This window comes from Hipposideros armiger, unplaced genomic scaffold (assembly GCF_001890085.2).
Source record: "Hipposideros armiger isolate ML-2016 unplaced genomic scaffold, ASM189008v1 scaffold_43, whole genome shotgun sequence".
NCBI classification, from domain to species: domain Eukaryota; kingdom Metazoa; phylum Chordata; class Mammalia; order Chiroptera; family Hipposideridae; genus Hipposideros; species Hipposideros armiger.
Window position 1 is genome coordinate 1635466 of NW_017731393.1, and position 12645 is coordinate 1648110.

The 12645-nt window shown below is 42.6% G+C and overlaps 1 protein-coding gene across 13 annotated transcripts in view; it reads right to left on the reverse strand.

Annotated features, from left to right (window-relative positions):
• The window catches only part of MARK3 (microtubule affinity regulating kinase 3), an 89586-nt gene that overhangs the window by 18810 nt on the left and 58131 nt on the right, over window positions 1–12645 (reverse strand). For 10 of the 13 annotated variants that reach the window (XM_019639312.1, XM_019639315.1, XM_019639311.1 and 7 more), the window contains 6 exons: window positions 11039–11095; window positions 6838–7074; window positions 6553–6672; window positions 6206–6305; window positions 5780–5892; window positions 5094–5247 (listed from right to left, as the gene is read on the reverse strand). In XM_019639312.1, the coding sequence (XP_019494857.1) occupies window positions 5094–5247; window positions 5780–5892; window positions 6206–6305; window positions 6553–6672; window positions 6838–7074; window positions 11039–11095 (781 nt within the window). The remainder of the gene's footprint in view (window positions 1–5093; window positions 5248–5779; window positions 5893–6205; window positions 6306–6552; window positions 6673–6837; window positions 7075–11038; window positions 11096–12645) is intronic. The other 3 variants (XM_019639316.1, XM_019639314.1, XM_019639307.1) reach the window with 1 other exon arrangement.

Consider the following 12645-nt stretch of genomic DNA (forward strand, 5'->3'; position numbering starts at 1 on the left):
AAGATGTTTTCCATCTGGGTATGATGTTTTCCTTATGCAATGAATTCAGTTTGGAAATTTTACTTATTAGTCTCTTTCTATTCAAAGTTTGTAAAAACTATCGCTAGTGAGCTTGTCCAGTTGCTATTCAGAAACCTCTTCAGGGGCAGTTCCTGCACAGGTAACTTATCAAACTAACTTGATGCACACACATCACACAGTGAACCGCTTCACCTGGCGCATCTGAGTGAGTTATCTTTGTACACGAGATGCCTTCCCCTTTTGGAACAGAACAGTACAGATTTCCAGGCCATTTCTTTAGCGGTTTTATCGTGGATCTTTTTTTTTATTATTTTTATTTTTTCTGGGGAATTGGGGGGATGAGAATAGCACTGGGGAATTGAAGGAAGGGGAACAGACAAGTTGCTGTCCTTTTGTTCTTCAGTCTAGTTGTGGAGGACCTTGCTTCACTGGCCCAAGTTGGCACCACCATTGCGCTCTTCCCGGGCGAGGCAGATCAGTCGCTGGCTTCTGGACGGCCGCTCACGGCAGCTGCTGGCTACACACAGTAGCTTATGGCAACCCACTGCAGCAGGGGCTGCAGCCTATGCCATCGCTGGTGACTCACGGAAGCCCAGCTCCAGGTTGAGCTGTTGTTCAGCATCTTAGCTGTAGAGGGCAGTGTCACTGGCCCTCATATGCGGGATCCGAACTGGGGCCCTCTGGCGTTCCAAGCCAGCTCTTAACCATCGCGCCACTCGGCCAGCCCTCCTGGATCTTTTTTAAAGCACTCAATCTTCTAGATCAGGGGTCAGCAAACTTCTGAGATGGAAGAGCCAATCCTGTCCCTCACAACAATTTAAAAATTTGAAACCCATAAAACAAATGAAATTACCATTATGTGAACAATATCCTTTAAAAATTTTACAAATGAAACTATGATAGTTTTATTTTCATTTTCAATTTTATTTCAGAGCCACATGTACATACCCGAAGAGCCACATGTGGCTCGCGAGTCGCAGTTTGCCGACCTGTTCTAGATAAACAGGACTCTGAGTAAACAGGGAAAGATGGCATATGCAGAGGAAAGCATGTTTCTCACGCAAGTGACAGGGAGGCAGTGGGCGAAGAAGGTCCCTTCGCACCCCCACTGCAGAGAGAGTGCGTCTAGGGAAATCCTGGGTGGACAAGTAACTTATGTCCTACAATAAACCATCTGAAGACCCTGAGAGTAGCACAGGCGACTCGGGGCTCAAAGAATTATGGAAATAAACAAGGTAACTAGTGTACTCATTATATATGACATGCAGTGGTAACCTTAAGGAATGTACCAAATGATCATCATTTATTCTGTGGAGGAAACTATATTTTAGGTCTATTAAAGAGGGATGGGGTGCAGAAAAGCTACTTCTTAAACAAAAAATCTAAATGGTAAATCTACATGTAACTAAATTAAAATTAAACAAGGGTTTCATTTTACTTATGGGAGAACAACTAAGCTCTAATTTGGCCATTTTAACGGACACTGACATCATCCTCTGACCTCATTCTGACTGCCCAGTTTTCCTTGCATCATCTGTGTCTCGGTGTGTATTTGGTTGTACACACTTTGGGCGCAGCTACAGATCCAGATGAGTATCACCTGCCAAGACACAGACCTGCTCCATCTCAAGGGTCTTGTAGGCCGTCCTTCCACAGCCAAAGCCACCTGTTCCACCCCAACCCTTCCCTAACTCTGGCAACCTCTAATGTGTCCTCCGTCTGTGTACTTCTGTTAGTTCAAAATGTTACATGAATGGAATCACCTCTGTGTAACCTTTAGAGGTTTCTTTCCCACTCAGCATAATTCCCTTGAGATCCATCCTCGTTGCTGTGTGTCATAGTTTGTTCCTTTATTGCTGATCAGTGTTCCACAGTGTGGATGTATCACACAGAAATGGGATTTTCATGTAGTCAATTTGTCAGGTCTTTTCTTTCACGGCTATTAGTGTTTGGGGCCATAGTTAGAAAGGCCTTTTGTAGTCCAAGCTATAACGTAAATTATTTCATGTTTTATTTTACGATTTCTGTGGTTTTTTTACATTTACATCTTCCTTCCGATTGGAATCTACCCTTGTATAAGATGTGAGAAATGGATACAAATTTACTTTTTCTAATAACTACTAAATTGCCCCAGTACCATTTATTAATAAACCAGTGATTCTTTATCGTTTTTTTTTTTTTAACAAGACAAAGAATTCCTTGAAAATCTAATAAAGATCACCCTTACCAGAAAAATACATACACACACAAAGGTCCCAAATTAAGAACCACAGATAAATTGTGATTTTAGAGGCAGGCATATATCAATCATTGGTCTCTAAAAGTAGGGACCGAGGGAAGAGATGAGGGGAGGCCAGAGGATGAGCTCCAGGCTGCTCTGGCTGCAGGCATCTGTCTTCACTTGGAATAGAGTGGATGTGCTTTATTAGACAGTGTATTTGAGCCTATCTCATTTTTAGCACCTAAAGGAACAGTGCCAAAGGCATAATCAAATCTTTCCTTTGTTGATAAAGAATAAAAAAGTACATGAATTTTTGGAAATATTCTCTTATGAACTTCTTTTGAATATTAGAGGCTCCAAGAAGGAAGGATGATGATGATTAGAAAAAGAGTACTCCAAGAGGAAATGGGCAAGTTAGTAAACAGAGGACGAGACCAGGGACGAGGAGTCCTGGGTTCTGAGCCAGGTGTCCCCTCGTCTATGTAATGGCAGGAGACTTTGTGAGCTCTCTTGGCCTATTTCCTTATTGATAAAATGGGTTTTTGGTGAGTGTATGATACCATGTCTAAAGTTCTTTTTAATTCTAAAATTTTCTGAGCTGTAGAAACGGGCATCACCAACCCAGAGAGAGCCTATGTGCTTAAGGAAGAATTTATTAAGATAGTCAACTAGATAGGAGAAAACCCCCTTCCCAGCTTCCTTCCAGGATTTAGGACAACTCCCTTTAAACTGGATGGTTTAGAGCAATATGCAGACATTTTGCTAACTGCCCTGCAGTCCACAAGCACTGAAAACTCCTCGTTAGCAACTGACATGAACAAAAAGGAGAGACCGAGACCCAGATCAACGTCCAGTGTGCAAATGCCATGAGCACAGGTCCTGGCGCCAGAACGGGTTCTAAGCTTTCAGTGACACCCTCGAACAGCAGACATGCAGACCATTTACTGACAATACAGTAAGCCCCCGACTTACGAACATTTGAGTTGCGAACTTTCAGATACGAACGGACCTCGCATTATGAACATTCGTAGATGCGGACAAATCGCGCAAGTAGCTCCCGTGTCTGCCAGACATTGTCACAGTTGTGCTGCTGTGTTTACTGTACAGTGCGATAGTGTACAGTAGTACAGTGCTCAATCAGAGCCCAGGATGTCCAGAAGCAAAAGGAAAAGCAGTGGTGATGTGGAGGGGACTGCTAGGAAGTGCAACGCAATAACCTTGGAAACAAGTGTGAAAATAATTGAGAGATTGGACAGAGGCGAAAAGATGGTAGATGTCGCTCATTCTTATAACATGAATCGTTCAACCACTGGCTTTACATTGTGTATTTGTGTCAAAGGCGTGTAAGACTCACTTTGCCGGACTGCCGAATGATTCAGACTCACGAACGTTCTCCCAGAACGGAACTCGTTCGTTAAGTCGGGGACTTACTGTATCAGTACAAGGTGCTGCTTCAACCAAATCACGTAGACAGGTGGTATCAGCAGAAAGAGAAATGGAAGCCAAGCGAAGTGTCATCGCTTTTGTATAAAACCAAAGTTGTCCACACTAGAATGCTCTTTGAAGTTCTAAGTGCCAACTCTGAAAGTGAGCGGATGGAAGCGGCCAACATCCAGAGGGAAATGAACTGAACAAGAGGTAAATGGGGCTGGCCAAGTGGCTCAGTTGGTTAAGAAAATGAGCTCTGAACAACAGCATCGCCGGTTCGATTCCCACATAGGCCAGTGAGCTGTACCTGAACTGAGCTGCCGCTGAGCTGCCAACAGTTGGCAGGATGGCTCAGCTGGTGAGAGCACGTGCTCCTAAAAATAAGGTTGCCGGTTCAACTCCTGCATGCGATGGTGGGCTATGCCCAACCGCAACTAAGATTGAACACGGCACCTTGAACTGAGCGTCTGCGAGCTGCCGATGGGCGGTTGAATGGCGCCAGGACTTGAAGATGAGCTAGCTGTGTCCTCCACAACTAAGACTGAAGGACAACAACTTGGCTTTTCCTTCCCCAATTAAAAAAACAAACAAACAAAAAAAGAGGTAAATGGATGTGCCATGTGAGGACGTAGTTTTAAAAGTTAGGACCAAGTCAACATTGATCTGGTTCCTGAATCCTGGAATTAAAAGAAATACCTGAAACATTAACACTCACAGTTATAGGCAAATAAACACACACGCCACAGTCTCTGCATTTCCACACGCGGGGGACTGAGTGCCTTGGAGGGAGACTGTGTAGTTTGGTAAGCATCCCCTTTAGAGCCAGCCCTAAGTCTCAGAAAAGATTCACTTCCACGTGAAATGTTGAGTCGGTGTTTAGATAAACCAACAGCTAGATATGGCTAAGAATGACACAGGTAAAAACTTTAAGCCAATTAAGGAAAAACTGGGGTACCACGTCTTCTTCAGGGCTGTGCTTTCCTATGTGGCAGCCACTGATCACATGTGGCTATATATATTTAACTTAACAAAACTGAAAATTGTTCTCCCAGGTCAAGTACTTCACAGGCACATGCGGCCACTGGCTACTATACTGAATAGCACAGCTGTAGAACATTCTCAGCACTGCAGGAAGTTCTACTAGACCGTGTAACTCTAGAAAGGAAGCCCAAAGCAGAGATGGGAAGAGAATGAAGAACCAGAGCCTGAAAAAGGGGTCCCCAAGGGCTGCGTGGTGAGCTTTCCAGCCTGCGAGGCCTTCCCTAGTGAAGCCCATGGGATGTGCAGGACACTGAGCACTGAGAGCATCAGGCCAGCACCTGCAGAGTGGTTGAGGTGCCAAGAAGGGCAAGCAGCTCAGGAGTCCCCAGCAAGGTGAGGAGATGCCTCCTGCAGTGGGGGGTTGCCAAGAGAACACACTTACCATGGTCACTGTAACGCCGCTGCTTCTGGCTGGAGGAAACACTTCTCTGCACTTTGTGGTGCGGAGACTGGCCAGTGCTGTTGTTGAGGTCACTGCTTGGCCTAACCTTAGCAAGTGAAAGATTGCTGCTAGAACTGGAGTCACTAGCATCCAGCTAAGAGAAAATGAGAAAAACAGAGCAAACCACAACACGAACCCAAATGGTTTATTAGGAAACTAAACTTCTCGTAACACACAAACCTCTCATAAATAGCTCATTTAGAGAGAAGAATCACAGTGCACAAAAATGACAACCCGAAGCTCAGGCCAAGTGCTTTTCTGACTGTGGGAAAAAGTCACAAAGGGGTAAGTATTGATGCTCCTCTTTCCAAGTGTTTTCAAATAACTGAAAGTGCTCTATTTACTTTATCTGATACTTTGTATTAGTTCTAAAGTATTCATGGCTATAGGTTAATTTAAGAAAACCAAGTTTGTGACAATATCCACTAGTAAGGATGTTATACCTTAAAGTTAAAATAGTAGCTAGCTCATAACAGTCAGAAGAGCGACATTTTTCATTCACAAGTAAACTGAAAAATAATATACCAAATGTTACACATAGTAAAGAAAAATTAAGAGATCTAACATAAACTTATAACTTACATAGAGGATATTTTGTTTTGTTTTTTATCTCTGATTACTCTTACCTCTGAAGATTTTCTTCCCAACAACAAATATGTAGCTGTGATTTCATCATATTTCATTTTACTCAGAGATTCTTGGATTTCTTCTTGTGAATATCCCATTCCCACCATAATATCTAAAAGAAGGGCAAAATATAGTTTATTTGTTTTGTTTGAATAAGAAATCATTGTGTTACACGGTAAAGTCTTTTCCTTTATTTGGCCCAAAAGATTACACATTTTCTAACATAAATGGGCAGCTTTCTCATTTCTGAGTTACTTAACGCTAGTATAGCAAACTGCAGCTAAGTTCCTGAACATGACAAAATAGATCAGGGGATTTATGTAACTGATCCTTAACTTCCCATTATCTCCATCTTAGGCATACAGGAGTCAAACCAGAAATGTGCTACATGCACACACACAAGCACGCAGGCACAGGTGAATTACCTATCCTCTTCTGGTCTGAGATGTCTAGTTCTGGCTCAACAAATGGCTTGAGCTCGTCCTCCTCATGGCCCGCATTGATCCACCGGTCCTTCATGATTTGCTGCAAGGGAACTGTTCGTTAGTAGCAGAAAACAAAACACTCTGATCATCACCATATTTAGGAAAATTTACTTTCAACAGGTCATCAATTATAGTTCAAAGGGTAACTTAAAAAAAAGTTTTTAATGGCTCAATTCCTGCTTTAAAGCCCCAGGGTAGTTTTCAATATATCATACAAACCAATCAAAGTTCTAAAAATACTTTAAAGACTCTCCAAAGTGGTTACTTATCTCCACGAATGCGATTACCTCTAGAGTGCCTCGTTTGATTGGATTTAGCACCAGGAAACGTTTGAGAAGGTTTTCACAGTCTGTGGACATGTAGAAAGGGATTCTGTATTTCCCTCTTAATACTCTCTCTCTCAGTTCCTTTGGGGAGGTAGAGAGGAAAGAAAACTAGTGAGCCAACTCTGAGGTTAACAAAGAACCCCCAAGGCCCACATACTGATACAACATGAAGATACCAGCACTCGCCATGCTGTGAAGTCTTTTTAGCTTTCTGAAGAGCCTGGTGTAAGTAAGTGCTTTGTATACCTTTAGGTTCTGTCCATCAAAGGGGAGCGACCCGCTGACGAGGGTGTAAAGAATGACACCAAGGCTCCACACGTCCACTTCAGGCCCGTCGTATTTCTTGCCCTGGAAGAGTTCTGGGGCTGCATATGGAGGACTGCCACAAAACGTGTCCAGTTTACTGCCAACAGTAAATTCATTGCTAAAACCAAAGTCAGCTATTTTAATGTTCATATCAGCATCTAACAATAGATTTTCAGCCTAGAGGGAAAACATCAAGACAAAAATGAAATTTAACCAAAATGTAATTAGAACTGTGATAGAATTAGGCATTTCATAAAAGCTTTTGTAATCATATAAAGTTACTACATCCTGAGAAAACATTCTTTCCAGAAAAAAGAGGAAATAAATCAGAATTTCTGATTTTTGAACATTAAAAACCAGTAACAGACACAAGGTGCGGATTAATTCTAGCACTAATATAAACAAATGCCCCACGGTAAAAAAACAAACAAACAACTTCTATTATTTTCTTTATTTTTTTAAAGAAATTTTATTGGGGAACAGTGTGTTTTCCCAGGACCCATCAGTTCCAAGTCAAGCTGTTGTCTTCAATCTAGCTGTGCAGGATGCAGCTCCACTGCTCATGTGGGAATCGAACCAGCAACCTTGGTGTTAGGAGCCTGCGCTCTAACCACCTGAGCTAACCGGCCGCCCCACAAACAACTTTTAAATAGTTTTAATTAAATAATAAAAAAGGGCTTTTACCAAGTAAATGCTTCTGTAAGTGCACAGCCATTTCATAAAACTGCTAAATAGCTGTATAATGGCTATTATTGGGGAGGGGAGAATCCTAGACCTCAAGTAAGATACAGGTTTTCATTTATTTCAACAAATGTATACCATGTGGCCATTACACACCAGGCATCATGTTAGTGTCTGGATATATAATGATGAACAAGACAGACAGGGTCCTGCCCTTAAGAAGCTCATGGATTAGGAGAGGAGAGGCAGAAAAATGAGCAGCTACACTCTGACCTAAGTGCTAGGACAAGGAGGGGTGGGGGCAGCAGGCCTGGACTGAAAGGTGCAGGATGGTTCCAAAGAGGGGGAGAGATTGAAGCCACTGCCTGAAGGTTTAGCTGATATTAGTGGGTATGCTGACGAGAAATATTTCAGGCAGAATAAGCAGTATGAAAACTCAGAAGGTGACAGAGAACGTTTTGCTCAAGACACTGACAGGCAGTGTGTAGAAGAAAGGTGCAGAGAGAGAGAGATGGCTGGGGATGTGGCCATGGCTGAATCACCAAGGGCCAGCAGAGTGACCCGCACTCAGGAAATTTGCACTGTCAACCTCAGGGCAATGGGAAACCACAGAAGAGCTATTTGAGCGGGAACAGCGATCTCACTTGTGTTCTTCAAAGGCCATTCTGGGTGCAATGGGGATACCACATGGGAGGGAGGCCAAGCTGGAAGCAGGAAAGACCAGGCAAGAAGCTAGTGTGGTAACCAAGTATGTGATGCTGGTGGTCTGAATGAGGACAGTGGTAATGGGGACAGAAAGGAGAAGCTAAAGGACCCGGGGACTGAGTGGACGGCAGAGCAGAGGAGAGAGAGGCGCCTAAGGGACATCTGTCATCAGGATGAGAACGGAATATTCAAGGTCAGGAAGGAAGAGCTTCCCGAGGGGCCTGACAGATGCCCAGGTGAAGGTGTCTTTTTGTCAGCTGGATACTGGATCCTAGAAGAGAGCTCAGGCTGCAAGAATGGATTTGGGGGTCATCAACATACAGAGGCTACTGCAGCTCTAGAGGGGTGCAAATGTAGCCAGGGTGGGGCGGAGAGGAACAAGCAGGTCTGTGACAAGCAGGTATGTGAGGAGAGAGAGGGCGTGAGCATCTAGTTAAGACAGGATCTAGATAGTGTTTAGAGAAATATGGCTGTGAGGGTGAAGAGAGAAAAAGAGTGTATCTGGAAGGGGTGTGGGGTGGAGAGGTTTTTTGGTAAAAGATGGTGTAGGCTTGGGCATCCTCTTGTGAGTGCTGCTGGTGAGCGCCAGCTGACAGAGACAGTGAATGGGCGACAGGAGGCCGCAGACAGGGCAGCAGCCCCTATAGGGAGACAAGACCCAGAGCACAGAGAGGGGCCCCACAGAGGCGCCCCACTGTCCTGTAACAAGAGGAAAGTTCTGAGGGGTGAAGGCGGGTGTAGTGTAACTGAGGGAGGGCCTCCTGGGAAATCAAGGGGATTTCGGCCTGGTGTTTCTGTTTCCCCTGTGAAATAGGAAACCTTTTCCTATGCTGAGAGCGGGCAGAAGGCTGACATGGTGAGAGCGGGCATTTTTGGAGGCTCCCATCTGTTTGCTGGTGTGATGATTTTTCTCCAGAGACCAACTATCAGCTGCTCTGACTAAAATGTAAAATATTTTTCATATACTTCATTTTTATTTTTCTACAAAGCAACAATAATCAAAACAGCATAGTACTGGGAGAAAAACAGATACATAGACCAATGGAATAGAATTAAAAATCCAGAAATAAACACATACAAATACAGGCAGGTAATTTTTGACAAAGGAGTCAGACACATACAATGGAGAAAAGAAAGCCTCTTCAATAAATGGTGCTGTGAAAATTGGAAAGCCGCATGCAAAAGAATGAAACTAGACTATTATAATCTGTCACCATGTACCAAAATTAAGTCAAAATGGATCAAAGACCTAAACATAAGACCTGAAACAAAAACTGCATAGAAGAAAGCATATGTACTAAACTTATGGACCTTGGGCTCAGAGAGGATTTTATGAATTTGACCTCAAAGACAAGGGAAGTAAAAGCTAAAATAAATGAATGTGACTATATCAAACTAAAAAGCTTCTGCACAGCAAAAGAAACCATCGACAAAACAAAGAGACAACCAACCGAATGAGAGAAGATATTTGCAAACAATGCCTCCGATAAGGGGCTAGTATCCAAAATACACAAGGCATTCATACAACTCAACAACAAAAATACAAACAATCTAATTAAACAATGGGCAGAGGACATGAACAGAAACTTCTCCCAAGAAGACATACCAACGGCCAACAGATAAATGAAAAAATGCTCAACTTCACTAGCTATTAGGGAAATACAAATCAAAACCACAATAAGATACCACCTCACACCTGTTAGAATGGCTATCAACAAGACAAGTAATAACAGGTGTTGAAGAGGCTACAGAGAAAAGGGAGCCCTCATCTACTGCTGGTGGGAAGGCAGGTTGGTGCAGCTGCTGTGGGAAACAGTATGGAGGCTCCTCAAAAAACTAAGACTAGAATCACCACATGACCCAGCAACCCCTCTCCTGGGTATCTACCCCAAAATTCTGAAAATATTATCCGTAACGATGTAGGTGCTCTGATGTTCGTTGTAGTTTTATTTACGGTGGCCAAAACATGGAAACAGCCTAAGTGTCCTTCGATAGATGACTGGATAAAGAAGATGTGGTATATATACACAACGGAATACTACTCTGCCATAAGAAAAGATGAAATAGTGCCATCTGCAACAATATGGATGGATCTGGAGACTATTATGCTAAGCAAAACAAGTCAGACAGAAGTCAAGAACCATATGACTTCACTCATATGTAGGATATAAACTGAAAGCAGGGCCGGCCAAGTGGCTCAGTTGGTTAAGAGCTCGCTCAAGAGTGCGAGCTGAGCAACAGTGGTTCGAGTCCTGGCCTGAACTGAGCTGCCAACAGGTGGCAGGGTGGCTCAGCTTAAAAACAAACAAAAAACTGAAAGCAACGAAGGAACAAGACAAACAAAAACTCATAGACACAGAAAACAGTTTAGTGGTTACTAGAGGGTAAGGGGGGAGGGGAGATGGCTGAAGAGGGTGAAGGGGGTCAAATACATGGTGATGGAAGGAGAACTGACTCTGGGAGGTGAGCACACAATGTGATATATAGATGACGTATTACAGAATTGTACACCTGAAACCTATATAATTTTACTAACCATTGTCACCCCAATACATTGAATTAAAAAAAAAAAAACACCTCATTTTTATTTTTAATCTCTTTACTGAAACTTGATTAGAAGGATTTGATTATTATAGGATTTATTTTTTTCTTATTTAACAACACAGTCTAAACTAGGCCTCATTTGGGTTATGACTGCCGGGAGAACTGAGCACATACAAGAAAAGCACCCACTGGTGAGGGCACAGGAACCCACCTTGAGATCTCTGTGAACAATCCGCTTCTGGTGGCAGTACTGGACCGCAGACACTATCTGGATAGGAGAGATGCAAAATTAACAGTCACCATGGGTGCAAATTCATCAGTGAGATGAAAATACGTCATTAATGTTCATACATGCTAAATGCTCAGCCAGCACTTAATGTCTGTGTGGAGCTCTAAATACAATTTTCTTATGCTTTGAACTTTTCAACTGGGAGAAAATCAAGTGAGGATGTTTGTCCTGTTCTCTCTAGTTTAACTGGAAAGTCTCTTCTGGGGTCCTCCTTCTCGACATTCCAGTATTTTCGTGTGGTGCCAAGGGCCCAACAAGTCACCAAGATCTGGAGGGCCCGGCTGCCCCCAGGCGCAGGCCCAGATGCTCTGAGGCAACCTCCATGCCTGTGTGATCAACTCAAGACCAATGGGCAGTTCCAGACTCTCCATGGCCAACTGTTAACCTGGGTTTGTTCTCTGTTAGTTACTTTTCTGCCCAGTCTGCTCCCTCCAACACTCTCTTCCTTTTACTTGATGTGGGTTCAAGGATAGTGAAGTTGCTTCACTTCTGGGAGGATCAGTTTCCTCTTCCTTAAAATGGAAAACGAATGTAGTAATGTATGCTAACTATGGAAACTATTCGGTGCTCGCTCAATAAGGGTCCCTCCTACTCTCAGTAAATGTAAATGGTGTGCTTTAAGTCAACTTCTGATTGGTCCTGGGGTCAGCACTGTTAAACAACTGTTTCACACTTACTAGTAATTTTCTCATAGGTCTCCTTTTCTAATATAAAAGTTTTATATGATCGTTACAGAAATTTTAGGAAACACAGAAAGGTTTATGAAAGTATATGAATTACCACCAAACAGGTAACATCTCCTATCACTTTGATGTATTTGCTTCTAGTCTTTTCTTTGGTGTTATTTCTGCACATGTACTTATAATATATACACAAAACTGGGGATACAATGAAACTACTACTTGTTTCTCCAAATCATTACCAACCTTGAATTGTAAGCCACACACACTCACCTATACTAGATATAAAAACTCATGTGGCTGTTGTATAGGTTAATGATTTGGTTCAGAATAAGCAACAAAGAGAGGCTAGGCTGAGGTGAGGGTGGGATGATGCCAAAATCAGGGCTTCATGCTTTATAATAAAGTGAATATTCAGAAGATCAGACCTACTCATAATCAACTAAGGATACAAAAACGCCAATGCCAAAATATGGGTTTTTAAGCATCTGTTACTTTGGAAATGCTGTTTCTAGTCTGTCAGCATAAAAACTGGGAAAGCAAAATTACTTTGTTTTCCCCAAACAAAGCAATAGGTTTACTGCCTAGGACATAGGTAACTTTTATCTTACTTTTGCCTGATCCAATTTTCTTTCTGGTCCCTGTCCCCATACTGAGTTTTCTCTTGTAGATATATTCAAATTCTGCTGTTCAATCAGATTTGACAATTTCGTATGCTTTCTCAACAAGATCAAAGAATTTCTCGTTTTACCTCCAAACAGTTCAAAACTAATGTAACACCACAATAACCTGAAAATACTCAAATTTAAATGATTGCTTTTTTTTTAATACTTTTTTTTTGGGGGGGGG